Source organism: Sus scrofa, chromosome 6, assembly GCF_054392235.1.
Source record: "Sus scrofa isolate SSC_HxYL_T2T_F1_AM1 chromosome 6, Sscrofa_HxYL_maternal_Yorkshire_Landrace_v2.0, whole genome shotgun sequence".
In the NCBI taxonomy this organism is placed as follows: Eukaryota; Metazoa; Chordata; class Mammalia; order Artiodactyla; family Suidae; genus Sus; species Sus scrofa.
The window spans coordinates 60,869,110-60,889,626 of NC_139388.1; the positions used below are offsets into that span (position 1 = coordinate 60,869,110).

Here is a 20,517-nt window from a genome sequence, read left to right on the forward strand (position 1 = left end):
ACTGTGAATGGAACACCGGGAAGTGGCAGACAGGCTTCCGGATATGTGGCAATCGAGTTTACCTCCTCACAAACTGCAGTGGGAATCACGAGATGTTTCTATCTCATTCATCGTTAGAAATTCATTCACAATACATGCTTGCTAGACTCCATACTGGACTCTGAAGCAGCTGAACAAAGTCAACGTGAGCATTCAAAGGTTTGAGTTTACCATTCTGCCATCCCCAAATGAATTACAGCCATAAAAGAATTTTTTTTTTTTTTGCTTTTTAGAGCTGCACCCGCAGCATATGGAGGTTCCCAGGCTGGGGGTCCAATCAGAGCTACAGCTGCTGGCCGACACCACAGCCACAGCAATGCGGGATCTGAGCCGAATCTGCCACCTACACCACAGCTCCCGGCAACACCAGATCCGTAACCCACTGAGCGAGGCCAGGGATCGAACCCACAACCTCATGGTTCCTCCTCGGATTCGTTTCCGCTGTGCCACGATGGGAGCTCTAAGAACTCTTTCTGTTTACACAACATCTGCTTTGGACATCTCTGACTTATTTGAGTGTTCATGTCCCAGGAAACCCAAAACAACACACTGATTTATATATCTTTTGGCATAAAGAAGAAAACTGTGTGGAAGGAAAAAACACTATAGGAAAATTGCGTAAAAAATTTTTTTATTACAGTAGAAAACTAATGTGACTTACGGCTTAACATCATAATTTGAAATTGAAAATTTAAAAGCCTTTGGCTAATTGCTCTTCTAGTAAGTTCCTTAGTTATACCTCATAAACATATCCATATATTAACTTTTACAAGCATTTTAAACAACTACATTGTACAATGGAAGGTTTGTATGCTATAGGGAAAGAATTGTAATAAATCATTAGCATGAAGAAAATCCTTGGCTGTGAAACACCAAGATGGGGTTAAAAGAGTGTTGAGAGGCGTCACCCAGGGTTATGACAAAAGCGACTATACTGTATTATTAAAACAGAAGAGTACATTCTTGATAAAAAATGGCAGCACAAAGAAATGGCAGCAGTTAAATGTGACTACACATACTATTTGGATTATTTTCAATGTTCCTCTAGATAACTACTCTCTCTTCGATTTCCAAGAATACGACTAATTTTCTGGGCATTCCCTGAAGTGGTAGTGGGTTGAGGATCCAGCAGGGTCACACCTGTGCCTTGGGTGTGACCCTGGGCCCTAGAACTTCCACGGGTCTCAGGCATAGCCGAAAACAAAAATACAAACCAAAAGACTCATTTTCCTTTAAACACACATCTATACACCTGCTACTGCCAACCAATGAGGACCGTGACCAACTTCCGCCCTGCATCATTTCTGCTGAAAACTCAGGCCCTAGTAACTTTTCATGCTCCTCCCATGACAAGCCCGGCCCCTTAACGTCCTGCCAACTCTGTTTAAGGTCAGGTGGTAAAGCAGTCTGTCCTATAACCCAGTGTGACCTACCTCTGGAAGGGCACCCTGAACCCCTGAACATAACGAGTTTGATGAATCATGTCCCAGTTTCCCATCACTCTTTACCCCTCCTGATGCACTCAGCCACACACCATCATATTTGACAATTCAGGGTCCCTGTTTTCCCAGGGAACGTGGATGTGAATGCACCCACCCATTTCACTGACTCCTTCCCAGAGACCATCACCAAAGGCCTGTAATGAAGGCATACGATCAAGAGACTTCAAACTGCATGGTGAAAGACAGAAAAATGTACCTTTTCCAAGAAAATTCAGGAGTTCCCTTCATGGCTCAGCAGATAATGAACCTAACTGGGATCCATAAGGTTGCGGCGGGTTCGATCCCTGGCCTCGCTCAGTGGGTTAAGGATCCCGCATAGCTGTGGCTGTGGGGTAGGCTGGCAGCCGCAGCTCTGATTCGACCCCTAGCCTGGGACCTTGCCTGTGCCATGAGTGTGGCCCTAAAAAGCAAAAAACAGAAAATAACTGAATACTCACACGGTGAAGAGAACGGGCCATTTCCAAACACGTCCCGTTTCCGCACATATACACACCACGTCCTAATGTGTAACACGTTGTGCCTTGTAATGAATCTGCGGTATGTGTTACCTTGGATTTATTTACTCCTAATATGCATTCTTTGATGTGTGATCTAAGGATTGCTCAAAAAAAAAAAAAAATCGCCAAATGGACGTCATTTGTGAAGATGCTGAGAAATACAAGTTCTGTGGGGACCCCTGAGGACACACAGTTTCTTCAAAGTGTTTCCATATTCGGCGTGTGGATACACTGACCCATATGAATTATCTCGTTAGACCGCGGTGTGGGCATCTGATGCAAACTTTTACACCATTCATTACGTTTGAAAGCTTGTTCTCCAACATAAATTTTCAATGTTCCATGGGAACAAGCCTACCATCCATTACGTTTGAAAGCTTGTTCTCCAACATAAATCTTCAATGTTCCAGAGGAACAAGTCTTACCACACTTATTGCTTTGTGTGGTTTCTCTCAAAAATGTCTATTCTGAAGTCCGGGGCTCTGGGAGGCCTGGATAAAGTCTCTGCCGTACATTTCCACGGCTCTTCTTCAACAGGGACTTCCTGCTTTCTCCCAGTCCTTGAACTGAAGGTAAAGCTCTTGCCACATCCATTGCATGATACAGTATTGTTCCAGCATGTTCTCCAACCTGTAATCTTGGGGCGAAATCCCTCCGAAGCCATTGCTTCCATGTGGTTTCTCTACAGGATAAAGACTGTGGTACCTAGTGACGAGTGAGCACTAATTTGCAACGTTCCCATAATTATTCCATTTTAAAGATGACGTAGTGGGTGAACACTCAGTTTAAGACACAACCCAAAGGCTTTGCCACACTCAGCAACACGGATCATCTCATGAGTGGTGAGGGGTAAAGGCTTTTCCCATCCATGGCATTTACGTGGTCATCTCCAGAATAGATTACTTGGTGAACTAATTCCTTGTCTAAAGGCCTCATCATAGTGAATACATGTCCTTCATTTCTCTCCAGTATGACTTCACCAATGAGGCTAAGATGGGGACATGTGTTGATAGCTCTGCTGCATAAAGTCCCTCAGAAACACGGATCACCTGACAGTAAGTTAACCCTAGTCGACACGGAAGGATTTTCCACACTCATTACACGTTTGTTGGGTTTCTCTCCAGCACGAAGTCACTAGTCGACCTGAAGGTACGAAGTTTGACTCAATTCTTGGAGACATTCACTACATTTCTACAGTTTCTGTCCAGTAGGGATTACCTGAGGCTAAGTGAGGCTTTACCATCCTCACGACCTTTGCATGGTTTCTCCCGCTATGGATCTCCCCGGAATTTAAACTGTCGATTTTGAAGGAAGACTTCCTCACAGAGACCACATTACTGTGGTTTTCCCTCTGTACTTACTACTTGATGTGCAGTGATCGTCCATGTCAGTTCAAGGCTTTTCCATGTTCAACACACATCCTTTTTGAAAGGTTTCTCTCCATGGTGAGTTTTCTGGTGACTTGCAAGAGTTGCCTTTCGACTAAAGACCTTGTCACACTCACGACATTCGTAAGGTTTCCCTCCAGCATGAATTCTATGATGTCTTGAAAGGCTTGAACCACGACTGAAGACCTTGTGACCCTCATTACGTTTGTAAGGCTTCTCTCCAGTATGAATTCTCTGACAAGTTAAGAGGGTTGTCTTATGACTAAAGTCCTTGCCACAGTCAGGACATGTGTAAGGCTTCTCTCTAGTATGACTTCTCTGATGAGTTAAAAGTGTTGTTTCCTGATTAAAGCGCTTGCCACACTCACTGCATGGGTAAGGTTTCCCTCCAGTGGGAATTCTCTGATGTCGCTCAAGCTCTGAATTATAACCAAAGACCTTGCCGCACACATGACATTTATAAGGAGTCTCTCCAGTGTGAATTCTCTGTTTTCAAGGGTTGTCTTTTGACTAGAGACCTTGCCACATACGTCACACTCATGTATCTTTCCTGTAGAGCTTATCTGATGCCGCCTGAGAAGTGAGCCATGACCAAAGGTTTTGCCACACGCAGAACATTTGTAAGGTTTCTCTCTGGCATGAATTCTCTGATGAACAGAAAGGTGGTAACGACGACAAAAGAATTTCCCACAGACATGACATGGATGTGGTTTTGCTCCTGTATGGGTTCTCTAATGTTCTGCAAGGTGGGAGCCAGAATGAAAGGATTTCCCACACTCTTTACATTTGTAAGGTTCTTCTCCAATGTGAGTTCTCTGATGCCTTGCAAGTTTTGTTCTTTGACTAAAGACCCTGCCACATTCATTACATTGGTAAGGTTTCTTTCCATTATGAATACTCTGATGAACTGCAAGGTATGAATTCCGAGAAAAGACTCTTTCACATATATCACATTTATGCAATTTCTCTCCTGTACTGTTGCTCTGATGTCTTTTCGAGTATGTTCCCTGAAGAAAGGTTTTGTCACCCTCATTACATTGGTAAGGTCTTTCCCTGGATGCCCTCTGGTCTTGTGTCAGTACTGAATGATGCATAAAATCATCCCCATATAGATTCAAAACGTTGGTTTGGACACTAGAAGAAATTTCTTGAAGTTGTAGAAATGAGCCACTACTGCTGATACTCTTCTCGGCTTGATGAATTTCCTCAATTTTCTCTTCACTTTTAGAAATATGCGGGTTGTCCTGTAAGCTTAAGGCACACCTATTTTCAGCAGACTGGATTCCTGTAACACTTCTACCATGTTGATCTCTCATATGAGTGAAATATTTGTTATGGGTTATGGGCATTCCTTTGTAATTTCTTACTGCATCTCTCTGCTGAGGATCAAATTCATATATATTTTCCTGGATTAACCTGAGATAAAAATGTTTCATTTCATTCCTTTCATATCTTCCCAACATCAATGTGTGGAATACTTCTCCTCTACCAGTGTTTGCTTCTAGTTGTAATTTTTTGATCACATGTACATGAGAGATATCTACAAGACATAAAAGACTATGAGTATCCTATTCATTATAATTCATAAATAAATATTCCATGTTAAAATACAAGATATTACACTAAAACTAGTACTTCTACCAGAGTTATGAAACTGCCTATGATCTTAAAATTTTTAGGAACATGATAGCAAAGAGGAAGTGATCAGAGGGAGTTCTAATAATGGGAGGGCACCCTAGTTACAAACGACCTGTGACAAAAGCACTGACATTAAACAAGAGCTATCCCAAAAAAGTCTATTTTTCCACCATGAGCCAAAAGCACAGACCAGTGAACTGGAGGCACACTGCCATCTCATAACTGAGGAGAGAAGAATAGGATATTATACATGAATTCTACACACCTATTATCAATAAATAAGTACTAAAAAACAGATAGTACATTATAAAAGTAAATAATCAGAGTCACCATCGTGGCACAGTGGTTAACGAATCTGACTAGGAACCATGAGGTTGTGGGTTCAATCCCTGGCCTTGCTCAGTGGGTTAAGGATCTGGCGTTGCCATGAGCTGTGGTGTAGGTCGCAGACTCGGCTTGGATCCTGAGTTGCTGTGGCTCTGGCACAGGCTAGCATCTACAGCTCTGATTCGACTCCTAGCCTGGGAACCTCCATATGCCCTGGGAAGTGGCCCTAGAAAAGCCAAAAAGACAAAAAAAATAAAAAATAAAAAACAATAAAAGTAGATAATCTAAAACCAGCATATCAAATAAATAACCTAAATGAGTGGCAGATAAGAAATGGGAAACACAACACAGAGAAAGTGAACAATTTGACAAAACTTTTGTTTTGTTTTGTTTTGTTTTGTTTTTTGCTTTTTAGGGCTGCACCCTTGGCACATGGAGGTCCCCAGGCTATGGGTCCAATCGGAGCTACAGCTGCTGGCCTACACCACAGCAAGTCAGGATCCGAGCCACATCTTTGAACAACACCATAGCTCACAACAATGCCAGATCCTTAACCCACTGAAGGAGACGAGGGATCAAACACACATCCTCATGGTTCCTAGTTGTAGTTAGCTGGCCTCTCTAGTTACTGGAAATCATATCATTACATTTATTTTCCTTTTCTTTTTTTTAGGGCCTCAGGTGCAGCATATAGCAGTTCCTAGGCTAGGGGCTGAATAAAACCATAGCTACAGCTGCCAGCCTACACCACAGCCACAGCAATGCCGGATCTTTAACCCACTAAGCAGAGCCAGGGATCGAACCCACATCCTCATGGATTCTAGCTGGGTCTGTTTCCACTGAGCTACAAGTGGGAACTCACATTGCATTTCTTAACACAAGCTCTGCAAGAAAGAAAAAAAGACAGTGAATGATGTCACCAGGACACCAGAACAGTAAACCACAGGCACTTATTACTCCTCAAGGAACCAAAGATAAAAACAACACACAAATACAAAAGACCTTGGAAAAACTCTACAAAGCAGAAAAGGAGCTGTCACATCCAAGCAACTGCCTATGCCTTAAATACTAAGCAAAAAAGTGAAGGAAAGTTCATGACAACTTGCTGGCCTTGGACTCCCAGGCTCTTCCTTATATTGCATAGAGACTGAACTGGAGCAAGTCTCCCATTTCCCAGAGGTCCACTCAGGAGGAAATGCAAATCAAACCACAAGGAGCTCTGCTCAAGTCGCTGCTGTGACACAGGTTCAATCTCTGGCCCAGGAACTTTTTTGCGCGAAGCCAAAAACAGAGAAACAAACAAACCACAATGAAATATTGCCAAGAAGGGCTGCCATCAAAAAGACAAGAGATGACAAGTGATGCTGAAAATGGAGGAATACATGAAATGGATCTGGATTATGGGAACTGATACAGCCACTATGGAAAACAGTTTAAGGTTCCTCAAAATGTATTAAAACATAGAGATGTAGGTACGCAACAATTTCATTCTTCCAAATCATTGTCCTAAAAAGGTACCTGCACTTTCAGGTTTGTCACAGCAGTAATTACAATAGCCACAGCTTATAAACGACCTAAGTTTCCACAGACAAATGGGCAAAAAGAATCTGGTAAATGTGCACAATGCAATATTATTTAGCCAGGCAAAAGGAGGACATCGGGTTGTGTACACTGTCAGGCTGGACACTGTGACTACTGCTCGGTCAGACAGAAAGACTAATGCTGAATGATCTCACTTATCCGTGGAATAAATAATTTGAAATATTTTTTTAAAAGAGTGAATTAGAAACAGAGCAGGGGTTGGGGATTGGTCAAATGGGGAGGATATGGACAAAAGACTCCATTTCCAGTTCTAAGGGGAAGGACTTCTACAAATCTCTCGTGGGCTATGGTGATTAGAGTTATCAACAATGTAGTCTTTAATCGAAAGTTGTTAAGACAGCAAACCCTTACTGTTCTTAGCACACAAAGAAATACAGTAACTGTGTGGCTGAAAGAGTGAAGAAAGCTCCTGTGGAGTTCCCTGATGGCTAAGCGGATGAATGATCCAGTGTTGGCACAGCTGTGGCTCTGGTTCAATGCCTGCCCTGGGAACTTCCACATGTTGTGAGTATGGCCAAAAACAAGAAACCCACTGAGGTAATCATCTTGCAATACAAACACACATCAAATCAGCACACCCAACACTTTAAACACATAAAAGAGGTACTTATATAATGTGTTCCAAAAAGCTAAAAAAAAAAAAAAAAAGAAAGGGAAAGATCTTAAAAGAACATATAACTAAGGTATCGGAAGATAAGCAAAAGAATTAGAGATACATGGAATTCAGAAAACTACAGAAAGTCACAACACTATGAGTTCATTCTTTGATAAGAAAATGCACAAACGCTTTCTCTACGTTAAATAACGAGGAGCTAAGACCCAAATTTAAATCAGAAATGAAAGAGGGGACATTAAAATAAATTGAAACTGATGCAAGAGAAATCACAAAAACGAGAAGAAAATACTAAGACAGTTCTACGCCCAAATATTGGATTACCTGGAAGAAATTTTTAGTCTCTGGTTGCGGAATACACTTTACATGTTGAAGGAGAGAGTGCTAAGCTAAAGAGAAAAAAAATTTCCTCTGAGAGTTCACAGTAATAAATTATCTTTGCTATTCCCATGGAACTCTCCAATGAGAGGAGAGTTAATCAAACATTACTAATAATGAGGTTTCCCTTATTTATTTATTTTATTATTTTATTTTTTTATTTTTTGGCTGCACCTGTGGCCTGTGAAAGTTCCTGGGCCAGGTATCTGATCCGAGCTTCAGCTACAACTTATACCACGGCTGTAGCAAAACCAGACCCTTAACCTGCTGTGCCATGGCAGGAACTCCCCTCTAGACTTCTGAGACCCTGACCTGTGTTCACATGCTGATAGGTTCCCAAAGGCAGGCACATCCTTCCCCACAGCACAGGGCTCTTTCTCTTGCTACAAAGTGGGTAAAATATTCAGCTAAGAAACAAATTCTTCCATGTAAGAAGACTCTTTATTTCTAGCGGTTGTTCCAGAATCCTAGTTCTTTGTTCAGCTAAGGCTGGAGGACATTACAAATAAGTCTAGAAAAATAACTGAAAAATTCATGCACTGCTTCCTCCCGAACAGAAAACAGTATAATATGCAAAAATATAGCTCACTGCCTAGAACTCTTAACTCAAACCTACACCACAGCTCATGGCAAGCCGATTCCCCAACCCACTGAGCAGGGCCAGGGATCAAACCCATGTCCTCATGGATACCAGCAGGGTTCCTTACCATTGTGCCACCATGGGAACTCTGGAAAAGTAGGTTTAAACTCCTAGTGCAGCACCATGAAGCTTTCTGTGTCTGAGTCAAGCAAAGCAGGGACTCCCACGAGGCACACAGGGGAAAATGCAAAGATACCCAAAGGCAGATCCCAACTTCTGGAGGGAAGTGATGCTCCCCCAGGGAGAGCAGGCTCCTGGAGGTCTCCAGCATCACGTCCCTGTACAAGGCCCTCTGGGCAGGGTCCAGGCAGGCCTACTCCTCCCGAGAGAACTTGATGGCCACGTCCTCCAAGGTCAATGGTCCCTGAAAGGAAAACCATTTCACCAAGGGGCCCTGAGGACAGTTCTTATTGTCACACAAAATGAGAAGAGGAGAGAGGGAAAAGGACCAATCAGGATGTACTGTGAAAGATGCATGTAAAGGTATTTGGAGCAAATTATGGGCCTCTAATTTTAATTCCTCTTGCTAGTTCATAAAATTGTGATATCCTCCAGTCCATATGGGATTTTTGATAGTGAGACGACACATGAAATACATGCAAATAAAATTCAACAATGCTGTGCAGAAGTGTTAGATATTACGCTAAACGCTTGAGTGATGTTCCAAATCTATATGACTAACAGTATGATTGGCATCCTCAGAGATGACAAAGTTCCTGCAGCAGACTTTTTTTTTTTTAAGTGAAAAACTTAAATGATGATGATACCAAAGACTTAGCAACGACTAAGGTGTTCAAATACTTCCTATATACTAAGCACTACTCTAAACACTTTCTATAGATAACAACTACTTATCGACATCATAGCTCATCAGAGAAGACGGGCTCTAATACTCCAGAGGAGAAAACTGTCAGAGACGCTCTGAGAAACTAGTCAAGAAGCTAAGAAACAGCACAGCAAACACACAAACTATCCTCCCCACCACCACCACCACCACCACCACCACCACCACCACCACACACACACCTGTGGCGTATGGAAGTTCCTGGGCCAAGGATCAAACGCTGGCCACAGCAGTGACAATGCTGGATCCTTAACCACTAAGCCACCAGGGGACTCCTGAGTTATCTTTTTTGGTAACTGAAAAGGTCTTATTTGTACACACAAAAACATTCCATGATAAAACAACTAATTCAAAGAAACAACTTCAGAAAAGTTGCAGCATAAAGCCATGCAAAAATCAGTGGTATTTCTACACACAAGGAACACTGCAAAAATTAGAGGGGTTCTCTTGTGGTGCAGCAGATTAAGGATCAGGCGTAGTCACTGCTGTGGTACAGGTTTGCTCCCTGGCCCACGAACTGTGGGTGAGGCCCCCCCCCCAAAAAAATCAGAGAATAATCCTATTTACTATAGCATCAAAAGACATAGAATGATTAGGAAAATATTAGCCAAGGAGATGAAAGACTTGTATATTGAAAACTATTAAATGTTCTTTTTTTTTTTTTTTTTTTTTTGGTCTTTTGTCCTCTTAAGGTCACACCTAAGGCATATGGAGGTGGTTCCCAGGCTTGGGGTCTAATTGGAGATACAGCTGCCAGCCTACACCACAGCCACAGCCATACCAGATCTGAGCTGTGTCTACGATCTACACCACAGCTCACGGCAACACCGGATCCTTAACCTACCAAGCAAGGCCAGGGATTGAACCTGCAACCTCATGGTTCCCAGTTGGATTTGTTTCTGCTCTGCCATGATGGGAACTCCAAAAAACTATTAAATGTTCTAAAGGAAGTATAAACAGATACAAATCATGGACTGGAAGATTTCTGAGTCTTAAAATGACCATATCACCCCAAGTGTTCTACCAATGCAAAGGAATCCCCATTAAAATTTCAATGGTAATTTTTGCAGTAAGAGAGAAAAATGATGCTAAAATTCATAGGAAATCTCAAGGGACGCAAAAAAGTCTTGAAAAAATAGATGAAGGCCAACATTTTTAGATTTCGGAAAACATTTTTACAAAGTAATCGAGATGATGTGGCAGTGGCATAAACACAGATTTATAAACCAATGGAACAGATGAAAGTATCAGAAATAATCCTTGGATATAAATAAAACCCTGACAAGGACTGCCAAGACTACAAGAAGGGGAAAGGACAGTCTCAAGAAGAAATGGTGCAGAGAAACTAGCTATCTACTAGCAAAAGAGCGAAGCTGGAACCTGATCTACATCAAAGATAAAAACTTCTTTGTATCAGAGGATAAATCAACAGAGTGAAAAAATAGCCTCTCAGAAATAGAGGTGATGGAACTGACAAATAATTTCCAACTGTCAGAAACTAAGATTGATTTCATAGAATAAATTCAATAAAGGACTAAAACACCCTCTGTCACTGAGGTCTGTTTCTGAATTTTCCATCTCATACCCAATCACTAAGATTTAAAGTCAGTGACTCACTCATTTAGCTTCAACCGCCTTAGGAAAAAAAAAAACTGCTGGAGACGGGATCAAGACGGCAGAGGAGTAAGATGCGGTGCTCCCCTTCTCCCAAAAACACATCCAAAAAACCCATCTACATGTGGAAGGATTCATGCAGAACATCTACTGAACGCTGCCAAAAGAACTTTAGGCTCCAAAGGGGGCAAGAAACCCTCCAAATAACTGGGGAAAACAAAAGAGAAAAGAGAGAGAGAAGAGAAATGAAAGGCATCAGGACAAGACCAGCACTCCTGAGAGAGAGAGCTGTGAAAGAGGAAAGGCATTGACACCCTGGGAGGCCACCCAACTGAAGGGGAGATCAGCTGAAATGGAGGGACCTCCAAGCCTCAGAGCAAAGCACAGCAGCAGGACTGAGGAGGGCAAAGCAGAGAGAGAGCCCCACAGACCATCAGAACCACCAACTTTTTTTTTTTTTTTTTCCCACTGTACAGCAAGGGGGTCAGGTTATCCTTACATTTATACATTACAATTACAGTTTTTCCCCCACCATTTCTTCTGTTGCAACATGAGTATCTAGACATAGTTCTCAATGCTATTCAGCGGGATCTCCTTGTAAATCTATTCTAGGTTGTGTCTGATAAGCCCAAGCTCCCGATCCCTCCCACTCCCTCCCCCTCCCATCAGGCAACCACAAGTCTCTTCTCCAAGTCCATGATTTTCTCTTCTGAGGAGATGTTCATTTGTGCTGGATATTAGATTCCAGTTATAAGTGATATCATATGGTATCTGTCTTTGTCTTTCTGGCTCATTTCACTCAGGATGAGATTCTCTAGTTCCATCCATGTTGCTGCAAATGGCATGATGTCATCCTTTTTTATGGCTGAGTAGTATTCCATTGTGTATATATACACCACATCTTCCGAATCCAATCATCTGTCGATGGACATTTGGATTGTTTCCATGTCCTGGCTATTGTGAATAGTGCTGCAATGAACATGCGGGTGCATGTGTCTCTTTTAAGTAGAGCTTTGTCCGGATAGATGCCCAAGAGTGGGATTGCAGGGTCATATGGAAGTTCTATGTATAGATTTCTAAGGTATCTCCAAACTGTTCTCCATAGTGGCTGTACCAGTTTACATTCCCACCAACAGTGCAGGAGGGTTCCCTTTTCCCCACAGCCCCTCCAGCACTTGTTATTTGTGGACTTCTTAATGATGGCCATTCTGACTGGTGTGAGGTGGTATCTCATGGTAGTTTTGATTTGCATTTCTCTTATAATCAGCGATGTTGAGCATTTTTTCATGTGTTTGCTGGCCATCTGTGTATCTTCTTTGGAGAAATGTCTATTCAGGTCTTTTGCCCATTTTTCCATTGATTGATTGGTTTTTTTGCTGTTGAGTTGTATAAGTTGCTTATATATTCTAGAGATTAAGCCCTTGTCAGTTGCATCATGTGAAACTATTTTCTCCCATTCTGTAAGTTGTCTTTTTGGTTTCTTTTGGGTTTCCTTTGCTGTGCAAAAGCTTTTCAGTTTGATGAGGTCCCATGGGTTTATTTTTGCTCTAATTTCTATTGCTTTGGGAGACTGACCTGAGAAAATATTCATGAGGTTGATGTCAGAGAGTGTTTTGCCTATGTTTTCTTCTAGGAGTTTGATGGTGTCCTGTCGTATATTTAAGTCTTTCAGCCATTTGGAGTTTATTTTTGTGCATGGTGTGAGGGTGTGTTCTAGTTTCATTGCTTTGCATGTTGCTGTCCAGGTTTCCCAGCAATGCTTGCTGAATAGACTTTCCTTTTCCCATTTGATGTTCTTGCCTCCCTTGTCAAAGATTAATTGACCATAGGTGTCAGGGTTTATTTCCGGATTCTCTATTCTGTTCCATTGTTCTGTCTGTCTGTTTTGGTACCAGTACCACACTGTCTTGATGACTGTGGCTTTGTAGTATTTCTTGAAGTTTGGGAGAGTTATGCCTCCTGCTTGGTTTTTGTTTCTCAGGATTGCTTTGGCGATTCTGGGTCTTCTGTTGTTCCATATAAATGTTTGGATTGTTTGTTCTAGTTCTGTGAAAAATGTCATGGGTCATTGGATAGGGATTGCATTGAATCTGTAGATTGCTTTGGGTAGTATGGCCATTTTTACAATATTGATTTTCCCAACCCAGGAACATGGAATATCTTTCCATTTCTTTACATCTTCTTTGATTTCTTTGATTAAGGTTTTATAGTTCTCAGCATATAGGTCCTTTACCTCCTTGGTCAGGTGTATTCCGAGGTATTTGATTTTGTAGAACCACCAACTCTTGACACCACAGCCTGACACTCAGGCAGGAGCTGCATCCCAAGACTCAGGCTTCGGAGGTCAGTTCCAGGGAGAGGACGAGGGTTGGCTGTGTGGAGACAGCCTGCGGGGCTAGGGAGCAGCGCATCACAAGGGAGCAGAATGTCACAGCCAAGGGAGGCGCCACTGTTGGGGAGCGTGAGAGAAGGAGGGGCGAGACTGCCACAGGAGTATCTTTCTCTGCCCATGTGCAGGCTCTTGGGAGGTGGAGCGCCTTTTGCACAGGCAATGGGCAGTGTGGCACCTCTTGCATGGGCTGTAGGCGGTAGGGTAAACCACTGGGGCTATCTCGGACTGCAGAGATGGGCATGGCCCACCACCACTAGGGGTCTGTGAACAGGCACCACCTTTGGCCCCAGTCACCTGAGGGGTTGGCAGAAAGGAGGGCACTGCAACTGAGCACTGTGTGTTATTACTCTCACTCCCCTGGGAACGCACCCACACCCACCCTGCTGCTGCCACTGCCAAATGCTCTGGGTGCCGTCTAAACCAGCCTGAGGGTAACTGCCACTTCCCAGGGGCCTGCAACCAGGAGCAGCCTGCGCCACCTCCCTCAGGGTCCTCTCCACTGTCAAGGGCATAGCAACCAGGCACTGACTACTAGCCCTGTCCATTGCCTCCATATTCCTGGAAGCAAGCACAGGCCTTACACCAGCACGTCTCCTATCAAGAGGATAACAGCCTGCACGCACTGAGGAAAGAGTCAGCAAGCAACCAAACCAACAACAGCCCTCAGGCCAAAAAAAAAAAAAAAACCGACACACAACAGTAAGCCCTCATAACTACCCAGAGGCCCTCTCACATATAAATAGCCCTCCAGGACTCCAGTAGTTGTCTTCTCTACACTCACAGAATACGAAAAATATAAGCAAAATGAAGAAGCTCAGGAACCATTAACAGTTAAAGGAACAAGAGAATTCCCCTGAAGGAGCAAACAATGAAACAGACCTGTGTGGTCTAATAGACACTGAGTTCAAAAAGGAGACAGTGAAACTAGTGAAGGAATTAAGAGCGAGTATGAATTAAGAGCAGATAGAAACAGTAATGCAGACTGCTTTAGAAAGGAACAAGAAAATATACGGAGGAGACAAGAAAAATTAGGAAATGCATTTGCAGAGATACAAGCTGAGTAAAAGGCACTGAGGAGCAGAATGAATGATGCAGAGCAACGAATAAGTGACCTGAAAGATGGAATAAGGAATGGAATCAGCAAATCAGGACAGCAGACAAAAAAGCCAAGGAAGAAACAGGAAAGCAATGTCAGAGCTCTATGGGATAAGGTAAAGCAGGCCAATGTACACATGATAGGGATTCCAGAGGAGAAGGGAAAGAAAGGGGTATGGAAAATTATCTGAAGAAATTATGGCTGCAAACTTTCCAAATGTAAAGGAAACAGGTATCAATATACAGGAAGCACAGAGGGCCCAAACAAGTGGAACCCAAACAGACCCACACCAAGACATACTATAATAAAAATGGTAAAAGTTAAAGACAAGGAGAGGATTCTAAAGGCAGCAGAGAAAAAACAAAGAGTTAATTATAAGGGAGCCCCCATTCAGTCTATCAGCTTATTTCTCTACAGAAACACCACAGGCCAGAAGAGAGTGGGCAAGATACATCTGCTGTTCTAAAAGGGAAAAATCTGCAGCCTAGAACATTATAAACAGCAAGAATATCATTTAAAATAGGAGAAATAAAGAATTCCTCAACAAAAATGGAAATATAACTGTACTAAACCCATTCTAAAAGACATTCTGGAAGGCCTCTCTAAATAGGAAACAAGTAAGAAGATACAGGATGGAGGAAATCAAAATTGGAAAGTAATCACTTAACTAAGCCAGTACACAGAGGTAAAAGGGGGGAAAACCTATTGTAAAAGCGATGATAAACAAAAGGAACAGCAAAAGGACAAACACGAAGACGTAAAAAACTGACTTCGAAATCATAAAATGTGGGGCAGGAAAGAACGTCTAGACTCTTTCTAAGAATGTGCTTGAGCCTGTATGACCATCAGGCTAAAGCAGGTTAACATACTTGAAACACAAATCAAAACCAAACAACACATTCTCAAAAAGTAAAAAGAGGACATGAGCATAAAATGAAAGGAAATCATCCAACCAAAAAAGGAAAGGAACCAAGGGGAAACAAAGAATCAACTGGAAAACAAGGTTTAAAATGGCAATAAATACATACTTATCAATAATTACCTTAAGTGTCAACAGACTGAATGCTTCCATCAAAAGACACAGACTGCCACACTGGATATAAAAAACAAAAGAGCCTACACTAGGCTGCCTACAAGAGACTCACCTTAGGGCAAAGGACACATATAAATTCCAAGTGAGGGAACAGAAAAAGATATTTCACGTGAAAGGAAAAGACAGGAATGCGGGAGTTCCTATATTCATATGAGACAAAACAGACTTTAAAACAACAGCAAGAGGAGTTCCTGTCGTGGCGCAGAGGAAACGAATCTGACTAGGAACTGTGAGGTTGCAGGTTCGATCCCTGACCTCACTCAGTGGGTTGAGGATGTGGCGTTGCTGTGAAATGTGGTGTAGGATACAGATACAGCTCGGATCTGGTGTTGCTGTGGCTGTGGCTGGCAGCTGTAGCTCTAATGAGACCTCTAGCCTGGGAACCTCCATATGCCTCAAGTGAGGCCCTAAGAAGACAAAAGACAAACAAACAAACAAAACAGCAGTAAAGAAAGACAAAGAAGAACACTATTTAATAATAATGGGATCAATTCGAGAAGAGGATATTGCACTTGTAAGTACATATGTCCCTAATATAGAAGCACCTAAACACATACAACAAACATTAACAAACATAAAAGGAGAAAAGGATGGAAATACAACAATAGTAGGAGACTTTAACACCCCACTCACATCAATGGACAGATCCTCTGGCCAAAAAAATCATTAAGGCAACAGAGATCCTAAATGACACAACAGAAGTTATATTTAATTGATATTTTTAGAACATTACTTCCAAAAAAAAAAAAAAAGTAAAATATACATTCTATTCAAGTGCACATGGAACAAGCTCAAGGACTGACCACACACTGGGGCACAAAACTAACCTCAACACTTGTAAGAGTATAGAAATTATTTCAAGTATTTTCTCTGGCCACAATGGCATGAGACTAGAAATCAACCACAGGAAAAGAAATGAGAAAAAATTGACTACATGTAGACTAAACAACATGCTACTAAAAAACAAATAGGTCAATGAGGAAATCAAAAGGGAAATTAAAAAATACCTCGAGACAAATGATAATGAAAACACAACCATTCAAAATCTATGTGATGCCACAAAAGAGGGAAGTTCACAGTGATACAGGCCTTCCTCAAAAAAGAGGAAAAATCTCCAATTGACACCTTAACCCACCACCTAAAAGAGCTGGAAAAAGAACAAACAAAACCTAAAGTCAGCAGAAAGAAGGTTATCATAAAGATTAGAGAGGAAATCAATGAAACAGAGATGTAAAAAACCATAGAAGAAAAATCAACGTCATACACCACAATAACAAAATAGAAGTCAAAAACCACATGATCATCTCAACAGATGCGGAAAAAGCATCTGACAAAATCCAACACCCATTCATGATAAAAGCTCTTACCCAAGTGGGTATAGAGGGAACACACCTTAACATAATCAAAGTCATTTATGACAAACCCTCAGCCAATATAATACTCAACGGAGAAACGCTGAAAGCCTTTCCACTAAAATCTGGAAGATGAGGATGCCCACTCTCACCACTGTTATTCAACAGAGTGCTGGAAGTCCTAGCCACAGCAGCCAGACAAACGAAAGAAGTAAGAGGCATCCAAAAAGGAAGAGAAGAGGTAAAACTGTCACTGTATGCAGATGACATGATACTATATATAGAAAACCCTAAAGACTCAACCCAAAAACTTCTTGAACGGATCAACAAATTCAGCAAAATAGAAGGATATAAGATTAACATTCACAAATCAGTCACATTTCTTTATACTAACAATGAAATATTAGAAGAGGAATATAAAAATACAATACCTTTTAAAATTGCACCCCCCAAAAATCAAATACCTGGGAATACACCTGACCAAGGAGGTAAAGGACTTATATGCCGAGAACTATAAAACATTAATCAAGGACATTAAAGAAATGGAAAGATATTCCATGCTCCTGGGTTGGAAAAATTAATATTATAAAAATGGCCATACTACCCAAAGCTATCTACAGATTCAATACAATCCCTATCAAATTACCCATGACATTTTTCACAGAACTAGAACAAACAATCCAAAATTTTATATGGAACCACAAAAGACCCAGAATTGCCAAAGCAATCCTGAAGAACAAAAACCAAGCAGGAGGCATCTCTCTCCCAGACTTCAGGCAGTATTACAAAGCCGCAGTCATCAAGACAGTGTGGTACTGGTACCAAAACAGACAGACAGACCAATGGAACAGAATAGAGAACACAGAAATAAATCCAGACACCTATGGTCAATTAACCTTTTTTTGGACTTTTTAGAGCCATACCCACGGCATATAGAGGTTCCCAGGCAAGGGGTCTAATTGGAGCTGTAGCCACCAGCCTATGCCAGAGCCACAGCAATGCCAGATCCAAGCCATGTCTGTGATTTACACCACAGCTCATGGCATCCTTAACCCACTGAGCAAGGCCAGGGATCGAACCTGCAACCTCGCAGTTCCTAGTCGGATTTGTTTCTGCTGCACCATGACCGGAACTCCATGGTCAATCAACCTTTGACAAAGGAGGCAAGAACATAAGATGGGAAAAAGACAGTCATTTCAGCAAGTATTGCTGGGAAACCTAGACAGCTGCATGCAAAGCAATGAACCTAGAACACACCCTCACACCATGCACAAAAATAAATTCAAAATGGCTTAAAGACTTATATATAAGACAAGACACCATCAAACTCCTGAAAGAGAACATAGGCAAAACATTCTCTGACATCAACCTTACAAATGTTTTCTCAGGTCAGTCTCCCAAAGCAACAGAAATAAAAGCAAAAACAAACCAGTGGAACCTAATCAAACTGACAAGCTTTTGCACAGCAAGAGAAACCAAAAAGAAACCAAAAAGACAACTTACAGAATGGGAGAAAATAGGTTCAAATGATGCAACAGACAAAGGCTTAATCTCTAAAATATACAAGCAACTTATACAACTCAACAGCAAAAAAGCCAACAACCCAATGGAAAAATGGGCAAAAGACTTGAATTGATATTTCTCCAAGGAAGAGATACAGATGGCCAACAAGCACATGAAAAAACGCTGAACATCCCTGATTATTAGAGAAATGCAAATCAAAACTATCATGAGATACTACCTCACACCAGTCAGAAGGGCCATCATCAATAAGTCCACAAATAACAAATGGTGGAGGGTGTGTGGAGAAAAGGGAACCCTCCTGCACTATTGGTGGGATTGTAAACTGGTACAACCACTATGGAGAACAGTATGGAAGTACCTTAGAAATCTATGCATAGAACTACCATATGACCCAGCAACCCCACTCTTGGGTATATATCTGGACAAAATGTTCCTTACAAAAGACACATGCACCTGCATGTTCACTGCAGCGCTATTCACAATAGACAAGACATAGAAACATCCCAAGTATCCACCGACAGATGATTGGATTAGGAAGACATTGTGTATATATACACAATGGAATACTACTAAGCCATAAAAAACAACAAAATAGTGCCATTTGCAGCAACATGGATGGAACGAGAGACTCTCATACTGGGTAAAGTAAGTCAGAAAGAGAAAGACAAATACCATATGCTATCACTTATATCTGGAATCTAATATACAGCACAAATGAACCTTTCCAAAGAAAAGAAAATCATGGACTTGGAAAATAGACCTGTGGTTGCCAAGGGGGAGGGGGAGGGAGTGGGATGGACTGGGAGCTTGGAGTTAAAAGATGCAGACTTTTGCCTTTGGAATGGATAAGCAAGGAGATCCTGCTATGTAGCACTGGGAAGTATGTCTAGTCACTTATGATGGAGCATGATAATGTGAGAAAAAATTATGTATACATGTATGTGTAACTGGGTCACCATGCTGTACAGTAGAAAAAAAATTAATGCATTGTGGAAATAAAAAAAAAAAAAACAAATGGAAGAGAATAGGTAAAATCATCACTTTATGCAGATGACATGATACTATATAGAAAATCCCAAGGACTCCACACAAAAACTAGTCAGCTGATCAATGAATTCAACAAAGTGGCAAGCTACAATATTAACACACAGAAATCAGTTGCATTTCTGTATACTGACAATGAAATATTAGAAAAGGAATATAAAAATACAGTCCCTTTTAAAATCACATCCCAAAAAATTAAATACCTAGGAATAAACCTGACCAAGGAGGTGAAAGACTTATATGCTGGGAACTATAAAACATTAATCAGGAAGTTAAAGGGGATTCCAAGAAATGGAAAGATATTCCATACTCCTGGCTTAGAAGAATTAATATTATTAAAATGGTGATATTACCCAAAGCAATCTACAGATTCAATGCAAGCCCTATCAAATTACCCATGACATTTTTCACAAAAATAGAACAATCCAAAAATGTATATGGAACCATAAAAGACCCAGAATAGTCAAAGCAATCCTAAGGGAAATAAACCAAGCAGGAGGCATAACTCTCCCAGACTTCAGACAATATATTACAAAGCTACAACAATCAAGACTGTACAGCAATCAAGCACTTTGGTACTGGTACCAAAAGAGACAGACCAATGGAAGAGAACAGAGAACCCAGAAAACTACAGTCAATTAATCTTTGAAAAGGAGGCAAGAATATAAAATGGGAAAAAGACAGTCTCTTTAGCAAATGGTGCGGGCACAACTGACAGCTGCAGGTAAATCAATAAAACTAGAACAAACCCTCAAACCATGCACAAAAATAAACCTAAAACGGCTTAAATTCTTTTTTTTTTTTTTTGGTCTTTTCTAGGGCTGCACCTGTGGCATATGGAAGTTCCCAGGCTAGGCGTCTAATTGGAGCTGTAGCCACTGGCTTATGCCACAGCAACACGGGATCTTCAACCCATTGAGCAAGGCCAGAGATT

The 20,517-nt window shown here is 41.4% G+C and overlaps 1 protein-coding gene across 1 annotated transcript in view; it reads right to left on the bottom strand.

The window, feature by feature from the left end:
- Positions 1-653: 653 nt before the first annotated feature.
- The window catches only part of LOC102163721 (zinc finger protein 415-like), a 28,275-nt gene continuing 8,411 nt past the window's right edge, over positions 654-20,517 (bottom strand). Inside the window, exon 3 of the mRNA XM_084961844.1 lies at positions 654-4,966. Coding sequence (XP_084817970.1) covers positions 4,158-4,966 — 809 coding nt within the window. The 3' untranslated portion in view covers positions 654-4,157. The remainder of the gene's footprint in view (positions 4,967-20,517) is intronic.